The sequence below is a fragment of the Sus scrofa genome, chromosome 7 (genome assembly GCF_054392235.1).
Source record: "Sus scrofa isolate SSC_HxYL_T2T_F1_AM1 chromosome 7, Sscrofa_HxYL_maternal_Yorkshire_Landrace_v2.0, whole genome shotgun sequence".
NCBI lineage: Eukaryota > Metazoa > Chordata > Mammalia > Artiodactyla > Suidae > Sus > Sus scrofa.
The window spans coordinates 50,372,198-50,388,114 of NC_139389.1; the positions used below are offsets into that span (position 1 = coordinate 50,372,198).

The 15,917-nt window shown below is 45.2% G+C and overlaps 1 protein-coding gene across 14 annotated transcripts in view; it reads right to left on the reverse strand.

Moving 5' to 3' along the window:
* Nucleotides 1-12,480: 12,480 nt before the first annotated feature.
* Nucleotides 12,481-15,917, reverse strand: part of ADGRF1 (adhesion G protein-coupled receptor F1) — a 47,563-nt gene continuing 44,126 nt past the window's right edge. For 13 of the 14 annotated variants that reach the window (XM_084966460.1, XM_021098134.2, XM_084966459.1 and 10 more), the window contains 2 exons: nucleotides 14,234-14,300; nucleotides 12,483-12,695 (listed from right to left, as the gene is read on the reverse strand). In XM_084966460.1, the coding sequence (XP_084822586.1) occupies nucleotides 12,622-12,695; nucleotides 14,234-14,300 (141 nt within the window). In that variant the 3' untranslated portion in view covers nucleotides 12,483-12,621. Of the gene's footprint in view, nucleotides 12,696-14,233; nucleotides 14,301-15,917 lie in introns of all 14 variants that reach the window. The other variant, NM_001206355.1, reaches the window with a different exon arrangement.

A 15,917-nucleotide genomic window follows, 5' to 3' on the forward strand; every position in this document is an offset into this window, starting at 1 on the left:
TGAGGCTCACAGAAGTGTTGGCAAAAGAATGAAATGAAACAAAAGTCCTCACTTTCTACCCTACCCTCCTGCACACAGCAAGATGTACCCGGATTCTCCTCTTCTGCCCCCAGGCTGGAACCATCCCTCTCTGGGTTCTCCAAGTCAGTGATTCCCAAATTTGAGCATCCATCAGAGTTTCTGGGAAGGCTTGTTAAAAACAGAGGTTCCAGGAGTTCCTGTAGTGGCACAGTGGTTAACGAATCCGACTAGGAACTGTGAGGATGCTGGTTCAATCCCTGGCCTTTCTCAGTGGGTTAAGGATCCGGTGTTGCTGTGAGCTTGTGGTATAGGTCCCAGACCCAGCTCCGATCCCGAGTTGCTGTGGCTCTGGTGTAGGCCAGCAGCTACAGCTCTGATTAGACCCCTAGCCTGGGAACCTCCATATGCCTTGGGAAGTGGCCTTAGAAAAAGACAAAAATAAAATAAAATAAAATAAAATAAAATAAAAAATAAAATAATAGAATAAAATAAATAAAACAGAGGTCCCAGTGCCACACTCCAGAGTTTCTGATTTAGGGGGTCTGGGCTGGGGCCCCAGAACTGACATTTCTGACATTTTCCAGGTCATGCTTCGGCTGCTGGTTGTGACAGGGATGGAGTAGGAGAGTCACACGGGTAGTTTGGAAAAGTCCCAATAAGGGACCATAGATGGAGAGGGAAACCCAGGGAACTTTGGGAGATCACTCTAAGTTAATAATTGCCCAAAAGAGCCATCAGAAGAAGGCAGGCTTGCTTGACCTGTGGAGGCTTGAGGTCATCGGGCGGGGGATGGGGTTAGGGCTGCATTCAGGTTCAGACCAAAGGCAGAAGTTTAAGGACCACCTTTCTGCTGATTTGAATATGACAGTCTTTGTTTGACCTCATAGGGTCAACTATTCCCTTACTGGATACCAAGGAGGAACTGCTACTCGAGGAAAGAGGAAGAGGCAGTTTTTTTCCCACCCCCACTCCCCTTAGATGATAAAATTGTAGCCCACCTAATCCTCAGGACAGAGTCTCCTTGCCTACCCACTTGCATCTCTCACAAGAGTCCTATCTTTTATGTTTTGTTTTTGTTTTTGTTTTTTTTTTTTTAGGGCTGTATCCCAGACAAATGGAGGTTCCCAGGCTAGGGGTGGAATCAGAGCTACAGCTGCCGGGCCACACCACAGCCACAGCAATGCAGGAACCAAGTCGAATCTTTGATCTACACCACAGCTCACAGCAACGCTGGATCCTTAACCTACTGAGCAAGATCAGGGATCAAACCTGTGTCCTCATGGATACAAATCGGGTTTGTTAACCTCTGAGCCAGGACAGTAACTCCAAGAGTCCTGTCTTAATAAGTCTATTTCTTGCCTATCACTTTGTCTCTTGCTGATTCCTTCTGCGAGGAGGCACAAGGAACCTGAGCCTCGGTAAGTCCAGACACGGGGTGAGTGATTCTAATTAAAAAACTGTGGGTTCAAGAGTCCCAATCTGGGTTCCGGCTGGGTTCACATCCCAATCTGGGCTCTGGCTGGGTTCAAGTCGTAAGTGCTGTCAGTTTCAGGTGGGAACACGCTTTGAGAGTTACTACTACTCTGGTCTGAAAGAAAGCAGGGCAGGCGCATTCAGTGTTGTGGCAGACTTTAATATGTCAATAATTGTCAACATAAATTCTGGAAGTGAACCATGAATGCGACTTCTTATCTATTCCTTTTAAAGCTGACGAGGGGAGGGGGGCTGTATCACATTCCCACCATCAGGTGCCACAGAGGACAGGTGGGGCTGGCTCCCCCACCCAGCCTACTTCCGGAAAACAGAGTCACATTATCACCCGCACCAGGCAAAGCTTACATGCCACAAAGAGTTGACCTTGGCAAGGCCCGATGCTGTGTAGTCATGGAATCCATAGCCGCCTCGCCATGTCCTGTTGGGGGACATGGCTGAGATCTAAGAACCAGGAAACCTTATCCACAAAAGCACTGTGTCCCTTGGCAGCACATCACACTGGGGGCGGGGTGCTCCTCTGCTCCGGTTTCAAGTGTTGGGTCAGAATTCCAGAGGGGTGTCACCTCCCATCTGCTGTTGGCAATGCTTTATCGGGATGCCTACCCAACAAGATAAGGTCTTGCCAAACCCACCGGGCAGCTTTTGGTGATAAATTCCTCTTCTCCCGGGGTGGTACCTATGAAGAGACACGGCATCCGAGAAAGTCAAGGTTGGAAGGGATCCCTGAGCTTATCTAAGGAACGCAGGTCTGTGGTTTGACAGATGGGAAATGGATGCACAGAGAAATGACAGATAAACTAGAGGCTGGGCCTCCCAAGGACTCCATCCCAGAGGGAACCCCTTATATTAGCCCCTCGGGAGCCCAGCCAGCTATCGTACCTGGGCACAATTGTTTAGGGTCAAGGCAGGGGACATGGGGACCAGTTATGGAAGAATTGATGGTCCTTGATGGATCTTCCTCCATCCCTGGTCCTTTCAGTTCATTTCTCAAGGTCTATCCTGCCTCTGACCTTGCCCAGGTTATCAGGAGCATCTGGAGTCAAGTGCCTGGAAAAATTTCTTCATGGTACAATGTTAGGAATGGTATCCTTTGAAAAACAGCCTCAGAGTCCAATATTTATCCCAAAGCAATAAATCTCTATTCACAAAACATTAGGAACAGCATTCATTTGGGTGGTGTGAGCCCAGGAGGCTCTCTGACTGAGGGAAGTGAGGCAGAGTGGAGAGCTTTGGGGCTGATTCCCCCTCGCCCTCCCTTCTGTGTTGACGTTACCCAAAAACCCTCCCAGTCTCAGTGTCCTGGGGGAAAAATAATGCACAACTTTCTGTGTTGCTTTCAGGATCAAAGGGTGTGATCTATGCTGAATTGAGCACTGAAACTGAAACCCTGAAGGCCTGGATCACCTCTGTTCCCTCTCCTACTATTTCTTGTTTTAAAAATTATTATTATTATTTTTTTAAAAAATTGGGGGCCACGCCCATGGCATGCGGAAGTTCCTGGTCCAAGAATTGAACCTGCATCACAGCAGTGACTCCGGTACAGCAGTGGCAGGGCTGGATCCTTAACCCACTGAGCCACCAGGGAACTCCTCTCCTACCCTTTCTTTCAAACCACACTGTGTGCTAAGACAAGTCTGGCAGCAAGGGAAAGGCTGAGAAATACATTGCCAGCAGCAGCATTTTTCCTGATTAACTTTTGAGGATCTGGTAAATTCCTGCTCTGAATGAAGTCACTATTTAATGTTTCTTTTATTTTGTTCCCTCCATCTCTACAACCTTGGGTACAAAATGGGATCTTCGAGGAGACTGGATCATTTGCTCTTGGAAGCTCATGGCTGACAAAACTGCATAAAATTTTTTGCCAACCCGAGTTCCTATTGTGGCTCAGTAGGTTAAGAATCCAACTAGTGTCCATGAGGATTCAGGTTCAATCCCTGGCCTTGGTCAGTGGGTTAAATGGTCCAGTGTGGCCAAAAGCTGTGGTATAGGTTGAAGACGTGGCTTAGATCCTGCGTTGCTGTGGTTGTGGTATATGCCGGCAGCTGCAGCAGCTCTGATTTGAACCCAAGCCTAGGAACTTCCATGTGCCACAGGTGCAGCCCTAAAAGGCAAAAAACAAACAAACAAAAAATTTTGCCAAACTGTTTCCTCCCAAAGTGACAATAAATCCAAAAATCTAGGAATAGCCCCAATCTATTCAGCCCCATGTACTTTGAATGAACTGTTTTTGCCCGTTACCCAAGGTCCCAGTGAGACAACCCAGGTTTCAATAAAACACTGGTTTTCTACCAGCCCCAAATCTCATGACAACTGTGGCTAATTCCTGCTTTGCTTAAAAGCAGCCTTCAACTGTTGGCCAGCGCGCTTGGGCATAAACCCAGGAGACAGAGGTATTGCTTGCCTCCCCCTAACAGAGCTATTATGTTCTTAGCTCCCTAATCTCTTTTACTAGACGAAGCACAGCAGCAGCACTGTAAATTGTTCCTAATTAGAGTAGTTGGATTAAAATTCCTTTCATCTCCGCAACCTCCAGTCTGGATCTCAGGTGTATTTAAGCTTTGAGAAATTTGTTCAGGATTTATTTCTTGGTCAGAGCCTGCCCCCTGAAGTCTGATAAAGGTAAGTACAGCACAGCTTTGCTGTCTTAACAAAAGGCAACTTGTCTTTCCACCTAAGGATCATTCAGAAAGAAACTGATTTGGGGATTTTACCAAAATCTGCTCAGGCTGGGAAACATTCTACAAAATGCTACAAAATTATCATTTCTCATCCCCTTCATTTGTTCTGGAAGCATCAGAAAATCAGGGAGAAAATTCTTCTTTCAAAAATAGCTGGCTGTAGGAGTTCCCTGGGGACCTCGCAGTTAAGGATTTGGTATTGTCACTGCTATGGCTCCTGTTTGATCTCTGGCCCCAGAACTTCCACATGCTGAGGGCGTAGCCAAAATAAGATAAAATAAAATAAAATAGCTAGGCTACATAAGCCTGTGGCCAAAGCCAAAGAAATCAATCAAGGTGACTTTCATTTTCAGCATGTTCACACCGTCTTGAAATACACACACACACACACACACACACACACACACACACACACACACACATTTATGTTTAACCAAAGTCACATGGATATGGTTTCAAGAGTCAAATAACTCTACAATTCTCTGCTTCTCAGAGACAAGGTTTTTAAACTGATGGAGTTGATTTTTTTTTTGGCCACACCCATGGCATGTAGAAGTTCCCGGGCTAGGTATCAAACCCATGCCACTGCAGTGACAATGCCAAATCCTTAACCCACCGTGCCACCAGTAAATTCCTAGTTGATTTTTTGATGTTTATTTCTATATTTCTAATAACATGATTATAATGCTAAACTTCTTAGTTTCAAGGTTTTATTGATTTCCAAAGACAATGAACAAAGATTTAGCCCTCTTTTGCCATCCCCCAATATGCTTCCTAGTCTCCACCTTCCTAGTATATTGTTGTTATTTTGTCTCTATCAAAATTACTTTGTAACTGGAGTTCCTGTTGTGGCTCAGCGGTTAACGAACCCGACTAGCGTCCATGAGGATGTGGGTTCTATCTCTGGCCTCGATCATTGGGCTAAGGATCCGGCGTTGCCATGAGCTGCGGTGTAGGTTGCAGATATGGCTCGGATCCCAAGTTGCTGTGGATGTGTCACAGGCCGGGGGCTACAGCTCCGTTTCAATCCCTAGCCTGGGAACCTCCATATGCCATCGGTGTGGCCTTAAAAAGACAAAAAGATAAATCATTTTGTAACCAGGCAGGTCCCTGTGAGGGCTCCCCTGGGGCAGGCCCTTCTCCCATATTCTCTCCTTGAGCTCCTTTCTGATGTACTAGATAAAAGTAGCTGATGAGTTGTTTTACAGATGCTAAAACCATCACCAAATGGAAGAAATTAACTACTTGATGTCCATGAGCACGTAGCCCCCAGGCCTCCTGGAGCCTAAGGATGCATAATTTTAACCTGTGACACCTCCCTGTTTCCTCCCCATCAACCAGAGAATTTTGTACCATCTGACCACTTACCTTGCCACCTCCCGCCCTCATCTGACTGTTTTGTTTTGTTTTTTGCTTTTGTGTGTGTGTGTGTCTTTTTGTGTTTTTAGGGCTGCACCCGAGGCATCTGGAGGTTCCCAGGCTAGGGGTCTAATTGGAGCTGTAGCCACCAGCCTATGCCACAGCCACAGCAACTTGTGATCCGAGCCATGTCTGCGACCACAGCTCACGGATCCTTAACCCACTGAGCAAGGCCAGGGATCGAACCTGAAACCCCATGGTTCCCGGTTGGATTCGTTAACCACTGAGCCACGACAGGAACTCCTGTTTTTTGTCTTTTCTAGAGCTGCACATGATGCATACGGAGGTTCCCAGGCTAGGGGTCAAATCGGAGCTACAGCTGCTGGCCTACGCCAAAGCCACAGCAATGCCATGGTTATGAACCCAACTAGTGTCCATGAGGACTCGGGTTCCATCCCTGGCCTCGATCAGTGGGCTAAGGATCCAGCATTGCCGTGAGCTGTGGTGCCTACACAGACACAGCCTGGATCCCATGTTGCTGTGGCTGTGGTGTAGGCCAGCAGCTGCAACTCCAATTCAACCCCTAGCCTGGGAACCTCCATATGCTGCAGGTTCGGCTCTAAAAAGGGGAAAAAAAAATGCTTTACAATTTTGGTTTGGAGGAGTTAGGGCTTCTGGGAGACACAAGCCTCCTTGCATGGCCCTGTAATAAACTTCTCTGCTCCAAACTCTGACGTTTCCACTTGGCCTTCCTGTGCATCAGGCACATGAACTTGGGCTAAGGATTTCACATTATTGGCACTCTGCACGTTCTAAGCAGAGCTGAGCCAGGTAGGATATTTAATTGTCCTTCTTTTCCTGCAAAACATTTCGTTTCTGTTAAATGTAACAATTTTCTTTTTTTAACTTGCATGGATTTCTGTGTTCTTCTCCAAAAACTCCATCCCCAAACACTTCAAGGTATGTCTCTTGGAAGTAACCCTCAGGTAATCAAGTTTCCTATCATTTTCATCTTGTTGAACAGTCTCCCTCTGGACCTGCCCCCCAGCTGTTATCTGGCTAAGACTCCCTTTACCACCGATCCGTCCTTTCCCTCTCTCTCCTCTACAGCATCTTGCACCCCAAGTCTTTCCCTTTCTGGGTTTACTGTCACCCTTGGTGCAGTCCATTTCCCAACAGCAGGGAAATGTATTGAGAATTTCTGCATCTGAAAGTACCTTTATTCTTCCTCATACTTTAATTTGTGTGTGTGTGTGTGGTGGTGGTGGTGGTGATGCTTTTTAGAGCCACACCCGTGGCATATGGAGGTTCCCAAGCTAGGGGTTGAATCGGAGCTACAGCTGCCAGCCTACACCACAGCCACAGCAACACTGGATCCAAGCTGCGTCTGTGACCTACACCACAGCTCACGAGAACACTGGATATTTAACCTACTGAGTGAAGCCAGGGATGGAACCCAAGTCCTCATGGATATTAGTCAGTTTTATAAATTGCTGAGCCACAGTGGGAACTCCTACTCTTCCTTATACTTAACTGTGTTTAGGTTGCAATCTTTTCTTCTCAACCTTTAAAAAAGGATTTCCCTTCAAAATAAAAAAATAAAAGAAAAAAGAAAAAAGCCACAGTAGGGGTGACGCCAGATCCTTAGCCTGCTGAGCCACCAGGGAGAGAACGCTTCTTCTCAAAATTTTGAAGGCATTTTCCATTTTTTTCTAGCTTGCAATGCTACTGTGAAGAGTTCTAACAATATTCTGATTTGGACCCTTTAGTTAAACCTGCGTTTTCTCTTTGAACCTTGCTGTATCTTCTTTTTCCCTTCTGTGACCTGAAATTTTACAATGGTGCTGCTTCAGTCCATTTGCGCTGCTAAAACAAAATAATATGGACTGGAGGCGATATTAAAAACAGCTACTCAGCTACCACGGTTCTGGAGGCGGGAAGAACAAGGGCTGGCGAAGGTTCTTCCAGGTTGCAGACATCTGGCAACTTAACCTGCTGAGCCACCAGGGAACTCCTGTTTGAGGGGAGTTTTGATCCCCGCCCCTCCCTCTCTTCCTAGGTGTGTTTTTCCCATAAGCTGCCTTTCTTGGTTTTCTTCTTCATCCTTTAGTGGAGCCCATAGAACTGGATTTTTGACACCATACTGGCTGTTTTCTGTTTTCTGTTTTGGCTTCTGCATTTAATTCTGGATACTTTCCTAGAGTGCCTGGTGGGCCAGGACAGTTTGGCTGTATTTTTCAGAGTAGGACATGAATGAGGCATTGGAAGGTCTGAAGAGAGCTTGTAGAATGGCTCATGGCTTCACTGTAGGGTGATCTGGATGAACATTTCATTAGCAAATGCTCAGAGTCAGTATATTTCACTGTCCTCCTGGTATGATCAGATTCTCTAGAAAGGACCATCCTAGTCTCTTGCCTGAAGGAGGTTAGACTTGGTGCTTGTATTATATATTATCTTTCATGAACTCCTTTGTTCTTTTTTTTTTTTCTTTGTTTTTTTAGGGCTACACCTATGGCATATGGAGGTTCCCAGGCTAGGGGTCTAATTGAAGCTACAGCTGCCGTCCACAGACATAGCAACGCCAGATCCGAGCCACGTGTACAACCTACACCATAGCTCACGGCAACACAGGATCCTCAACCCACTGAGTGAGGCCATGGATTGAACCCGCAACCTCATGGTTCCTAGTCAGATTTGCCAACCACTGAGCCATGACAGGGACTCCACGAACTCCTTGTTTTTAGGGTGGTTAAACTCTCCTTCAAATGCTTCTGGGGTCTCCCAGTCCCCAAGTCCCATTTCCCCCCCCCACATCGCCATATAGTCTTTTGCTAGGATGGAGGAAGGGATAGTTAACTTGGCTGCTTGGGGTGAGGGAGGCACCTGAGACTCTGTTTCTGAAATTGACTTTGAACCCACAGTACTGTTTAGTTCCAATTCACTTCACTTCCTTAGGAAACTTGTGCTACCAAGTCTTGGGTCTCTTGGGGGAAGGTGCAATGTAACATAAGTTGTTTCTTGGCTTTCAATACTGCTGGCTTACTGTTTAGTTTTCTTAAGCCAATTAAGTCCATTCATACTCCCCTGCCCCACCCCTGCTCTTCAAAGTTCTGTTGCTATTGCTTCCTCTTTCATACTGTATTCTTGGGAGTTCATGTCTGGGATTACTGGAAATCCCTTCTTCCTGCTGTTCACACCTTTAGAATTCCCTTCCCCTTGAGGGTGGCCAGGACCTGTGACTCATTTCTAGCTGATAGAATATGGCCAAAGTTATAGACTGTCACACCCCCGATTACCTTATATTACATAAGACTCTGTCTTGGAAGCAGACTGGACTAAGAGGCGCTCTTTGCAGGCTGAACGATGTAAGTGACTGTGTTGGAAAGTCCCAGTGGGGAGTTCCTGCTGTGGCTCAGCAAGTTAGGAACCCGACATTCTCTCCCTGAGGATGCAGTTGAATCCCTGACCTCGTTCAGTGGGTTAAGGATCTGACATTGCCATAAGCTGCAACATAGTTTGCAGATTCAGTTTGATTCTGGTGTTGCCATGGCTGTGGCGTAGGCTGGCAGCTGCAGCTCTGATTCTAACCCCTAGCCAAGGAACTTCCATATGCCACAGGTGTGGCCATAAGAGGGAAAAAAAGAAAATGCCAGTGGAAGGGTCATATAGGGGTCCTTTAGGATCTCAGGGTAGCCTCTGCTCAACAGTCAGCAAAAAGTCAAGGTTCTCATTCCCACAACTGTTAAGGAAATACATTCTGCCAACAACATGAATGAACTGGAATGGATTTGTCCCCAGTTGAGCCTCCAGATGAAAATGCAGACCAGCTAACATCTTCATTGCTATCTTCTGAGACTGTGGAGCAGGGGACCCAGTTAAGCTGTGCCCGAACTCGTGACCCAGAGAGACAATGAGATCACAAATGCATGTTGTTTTAAACCGCTAAGCTTGTGGCAGTTTTTAACCCACTTGTAGAAATTATTCCAATGTCTTTCTCTTATTTTTGATTCTTTTGTTATTTCTGTAGTCTTCTGAAAGAGAGAAAAGGTGAATATATGCATGTAATCCGTGGGTTAGACAAACACAACACATGGTTATGTGAGTACACAGCTTGTGTGTTGTTTGGCTGTATGCAATGACCCCGGAAGACTGTGGTCACTGTACCTGTGAGACTGTCCTGCATGAGGCTCTTAGGGACTTCACAAAATAACTAGGAAGGCATATTAAAAGACCCCAATTTCAATTGAACAAGCAAGTAAAAATTCTAGCTACTTGTTATAGACTGAATAGTGTCCCTGCAAAAATTCCTATGCGAAAGCCCTCACCTCCAGTGTGATTATTTGGAGACAGGGTCCTTTAGGGCCTGATGAAGGTATGGCCCTAATCTGATAGGACTGGTGTCCTCATAAGAAGGGGAGACGCCAGAGAGCTCTGTTTGCACCTGCTTGGAGATAAGACAGGAAGCGCACAATCTCACTAGAAAACCAGTCTGATGGTATCTTCAACTTGGACTTCCCAGCCTCCAGAACCGCGAGAAAATAATTTTCTGTTGTCTTAACCAACTGGTCTGTGGTATTCCGTTATGACAGTCTGAGCTGATTAATACACTCCGACAGACAGCAGCAAATGTGGACCTGGCTTGCTTTGTCATCACAGGCTGCTCAGACAGGACATGAGGGCTACATAGAAAATAGTGACTAGACGATACCCGAGTTCCTTGCAGACCAAGGAGTCTAAGATTCTAATGACAATTAGATAAACTATGCCAATCCTGTTAGTCTGACTTATTAACCCCCTTCATATTGTAATTCAACTCTCCCTGCTCACATTACCTAATCTCTTGACATCTTACTTTCAGCGGCTGTAAGACAGGAATAATAATAACTGCCCCCCCACAACAAGCTCATAGTGAAGATTACATGAGTTCATAGATGCAAAGCACTTAGAAGAGCACCTGACACATAGTGAATGCTTTATACCTGTTGCTTTTTTTTTTTTTTTTTTTTTTGTCTTTTTGCCATTTTCTTGGGCTGATCTCACGGCATATGGAGGTTCCCAGGCTAGGGGTTGAATTGGAGCTGTAGCCGACGGCCTACACCACAGCCACAGCAACGGCCTACACCATAGCCACAGCAACACAGGATCTGAGCCGCGTCTGCAACCTACACCACAGCTCACGGCAACGCCAGATCCTTAACCCACTGAGCAAGGCCAGGGATCGAACCTGCAACCTCATGGTTCCTAGTCGGATTCGTTAACCACTGTGCCATGACAGGAACTCCTACCTGTTGCTTCTTTTGTTTTGACTTCTTACCTTCATCATCGTCATCATCGCAATTATTATTGAAATAAATCTTCAAAAAAGATCGCTGAAGACTCTAAGTAAGGATGAATCAAAGGGCTTGGTTCTTCTGAGCACTGTAGTCAGGGCGGAAACTTGGATGACCCCAAAGTGATGGCAGTATGGAAGGGAAATGCCACTTCCTCCAGCGTCTTCACAGCTGCTCTGTATCCAAGAGTGGCAATGGCACTACATGTAAATAACTTCCCTAAAGTACCGACAGTGTATCATAAAAGAAAACCAGGATGCTTTAAATTCTTCCCCAAAGCTGACAATCAAACTCTCCCTCAATTGCCTCTAACATGGAGAGAATGTTGGGAGGAATGAGTCTCAAAGCTAGGCTCTTAAAGCTTGCTTAGGATTGCATGTAATTTCCAAGGCTGTTAAGGGTGGAGAAATGGACTCGGAGAAAAAAGTCCTAAAAGCGCCCAATCCCCTTTTCCTGGCTTCACTTTGGGAAGTCATTCCACCTGTTCAAACCTTCTTTTCCTCATCTCTGCACAAGATCTGCCTGGACATCTCATGTCACTGGATGGGGCACCAGAAGAAAGTGCCTTGTCAACTGAAAAACACTGTTCTACCTGTGAAACCATATTGTTATGCTTCCTAAGTCATAGCTACAAAGCTATCTTAAATGGACACTTTCCATTTTCCCATTTTGTTTCATTAACATTCTTTTTTTTTTTTTCTTTTTTGCCTTTTTTAGAGCCACACCCATAGCATATAGAGGTTCCCAGGCTAGGTGTTGAATCGGACCTGCAGCTGCCGGCCTACACCACAGCCACAGCAACACCAGATCCGAGCAATGTCTGCAACCTACACCGCAGCTCATGGCAGTGCCAGATCCTTAACCCCCTGAGCAAGGCCAGGGATCGAAGCCACATCCTCACGGATACCAGTTGGGTTCATTACCACTGAGCCATGACGGGAACTCCTAGATTAACTTTCAGTGTTAAGCGATTGAACCTAAAAAACAAGAACAAACATCACATCCAACTGGAAAATTTGGGAGGGAAACAACCATTTCTCTAAGGAAATTTTCACGCATGATATTTTTCTAAGAAATTGACCATGGTCCATCAATTTATCTAAAGTGATTTCATGATATTTCCTTGCTCCAATTCAGATGATAGGAAATGCCATGAAAAAAGGAAACTATAGTTTGTGGCAGTGAGAGGCTGAGCTGATACAACCGACATAATTCCTGACAAAAACTTACTCTTCTATATTCATGAAGCCATTCCTTTGAATCCAACTCCTTGGAAATAAATCTCTCCATTTAATTGAAGATAAAGATGGTGGAGGAGGGAGGGAGAAGGGGAATGGACTGGGAGTTTGGAGTTGGTAGATGTAAACTATTCCATTTAGAATGGATAAACAATGAGGCCCTGCTGTAAAGCACAGGAAACTATATCCAGTCTCTTGGGATAGACTCTGATGGAAGTTCATATGAGAAAAAGAATGTATCTTTATGTATGACTGGGTCACTTTACTGTAGAGCAGAAATTGACACAACACTGTAAATCAACCATACCCTAATAGAAATAAAATTTTTTTTAAAAAAAGAAAAGAAAGATGGCAGTCATGAAGCCTCTGAAACTTCACTTTATTCCCAGACTCCTAGATCAGAAAGTTCCATTGAATATTGAACATTATTTCTTCACTGACATTTAGCTCTACATGTCATTTTGTTCCAAAAATCTTCCCTTGATTTTGCACTTCCCAACTTTATTCGCTTGATGAAAACTGAGTTAGCATGATGTTGTTGGAAGACTCTCCAGTGCAAGAAAGTACATAATTGCCTAAGAGAGGAAAAAAGAGGATAAGAATTATTGCTACTATGCTGGAATCAAGCATGAAACCAAAATGGAAAATAAGCCAATGCAATTCCTTACAACTCTGGACAGTTTTAGGAAGAGATTAGGGAAAGCATAGGATGTAATTGGTTGACAGGTACAGCATTCTTATTATATTTTACTTATTTATGCACTTATGTATTGGCCATGCCCACAGTATGTGGAGGTTCTTGGGTCAGGGATCCAACCCCTGCCACAGTAGTGACGGCGGTGACCAGAGCCACAGCGGTGATAACGCTGGATTCTTAACCCACTGAGCCACCAGGGAAGTCCCAGGTACATCATGTTATTAATGCCATGGAAGATTACATCTATAATGTGTCTCCTTTGAGAAGAGAAGGACCATATTTTTCAGCTATTCCTGGGACATGAGATAAAGGTTTGAGATCCCTGAATGTTATTGCTGGAAGGAATCTCCATGATCTCTTAGTTTTTCATTTTACTGATGAGGAACAAATGTCCAAAAAGGTAACGAGATTTAGTAAAAGCCCTCATGCTGGTTGCCGGTGGTGATATTAACAGGACCCAACTTCTGGATGAAAACATGGAACATTTTGTGAGGGAGTGCCTTTTCAAGTTTAGACACTTGACCTTGATCTGCAGTTCAAATGATTTTCATGGCCATCTAAAGTGAGTTGCCTATTTTCCAACCTTAATGAGGATATCGCTGTAATTTAATATGGAATAGGACTCACACTCTTAAGGATGACTTTGGTTTAATTGTAATGTAAGAACTTCTCCTCAACTCTCCCATGCTGCACCCTCTCCTCCAGGAATATTGCACCTATTTTGTTTCTGGCCATGCCCAAGGCATGTGGAAGTTCCTGACCCAGGGATCGAACCTGCACCACAGCAGCAACCTGAGCTGCTACAGTGACAACGCCAGATCCCCCATGATACACCCTTCTCCTCCAGGAATACTGCAACTATTCCCAATGCTTAAATATGGTTTACATTTTTCAGGAGCTGAATATCGTTAATTCTAACAACAGCTAACATATGAGCACAGGAATAACGTGTATCCTCAGCAGGGGAGACAGTGCCCCATCACCCACAGCTCCTGCCTCCCCAGGGACATTTTAGGGAAGTGGCTATGCCCAATGTGAGGCACAAGCACTTGGCACCATGCCCACTACCCAGCAGCTGGCACAGAGGAGTGAGTCTCCAGTAGGGACCCAATTGTTTGTCTAACCACACTGTGGCCTCAATGATTAAGGTCACAGATTTAGATAACGGCTAACTGAGGAAAGGGTCGTGACTCGTGATGAAATTAAAAGTGACCTTTGCTGGTCTCCGTGAGCATCAGATCCGCAAACTTGTTTTGTCAGCCCTGAGTACCATCCAGATGAGCTCCAAACACAGCTGGCTGATATTTGCTCACTTCTCATGTGAATTTTTGAAAAACTGCCATTGAATTTTCCCCATGTGAGGTATTCCTATTCTTTCCTCCTACCCCTCATAACCTTTCATTTGCGGTAACCCACCTTTGTGTTGGAATACGTTCAAAGTCTTTTCCAATTTGGGTTTGGCAGATAGATCTGATGCGTTTTGCTGCATAAAAGGAAAACAAGCCATTTAGACATGGGAAGTATCCTTTGAGGGATGGTCTACATTTCCTGATGTCTTGAGGTCCTTAACAATCCCTTATTCCATCTACCTTGCGCCCTATTCTCTTTTCAAGAATTTAGAATCTGGTTGACTCTTGAACAACATGGGCCTGAATTATGCAGGTCCAATTACATGCAGATTTTTTTTCAATAAATACCTACTATTCGGAGTTCCCATCATGGATCAGTGGCTAATGAACCTGACTAGGAACCATGAGGTTGTGGGTTCGATCTCTGGCTGCTCAGTGGGTTAAGGATCTGGCACTGCTGTGAGCTGTGGTGTAGGTTGCAGACTCGGCTTGGATCCCGAGTTGCTGTGGTGTAGGCCAGTGGCTACAGCTCCAATTCAACCCCTATGCCGTGGGTGCGGCTCTAAAAAGATGAAATAAATAAATAAATACCTATTATTCAATAAATAAGTGCTTCACGATCTGCAGTTGGTTTTTTTGTTTTTGTCTTTTGTCTTTTTAGGGCTGCACTTGCAGCATATGGAGGTTACCAGGCTAGGGGTAGAATTGGAGCTGTAGCCACTGGCCTACACCCCAGCCACAGCAACACCAGATCCGAGCTGAGTCCGAGACCTACACCACAGCTCACGGCGACACCGGATCCTTAACCCACTGAGTGAACCAGGAATTGAATCCGCAACCTCACGGTTCCTAAGTCAGATTCATTTTCTCTGCGTCAAGACGGGAGCTCCGATCTGCAGTTGCTGAATCTGCAGATGGTGAACCATGAGTATGGAGAGTTGACTATAAGTTTATACGAAAATTTTCCAGAGCCCGGCAGCTAATGGTGGAGGGCTAATCCCTTATTCTTTCTTCTGCTTTAACCTATTTAAAATGCCAAAGAACTTCCTTCTAAGTGGTCTTGTGTTCCTGCATATTCATACGACTTTAAACAACAAACCCGAAAACAGTTTTAAAGGAGATATGATCCTCTTCCGGGTCTAATCTTACATTTTTTTGGTTCATACATTTATGAAAAAGAGGACCAGCGGAGGGAAAAACAATACAGCTAGTGAAAATGGTCTCTAACAAAGCTTTGCCTTGGGAGTTCCTGTTGTGGCTCAGTGGAAACGAATCCGACTAGTATCCATGAGATTGCGGGCTCCATCCCTGGCCTCACTCAGTGGGTCCAGGATCTGGCGCTGCTGTGAGCTGTGGTGTAGGTCGCAGACACCTCTCAGATGCCAAGTTGCTGTGACTGTGGTGTAGGCCAGCAGCTGTAGCTCCGAGTCGCCCCCTAGCCTGGGAACCTCCGTAGGCCTCGGGTGTGGCCCTGAAAACAAAAGAAACAAAATAAAGCTTTGCCTTGCTCTCACCCATCTTAGCAGTCAAATCTCTTTATGAGTAATTCTTTAGTCACTGGCACAAAGGCTACCCAGAGTTCAAAAATTTAAAACCTGAATTATGACACTGGAATAAAATATTTAAAATAAACAACACGTACTTCTTGGGAAAGATAAAAAGAGGGACCTTATATCCTTTGCCCACTGATGGATTTATTAATGTAACATCTCACATTGCCATTATATGCCAGACACTGTTTTAGGCACCTC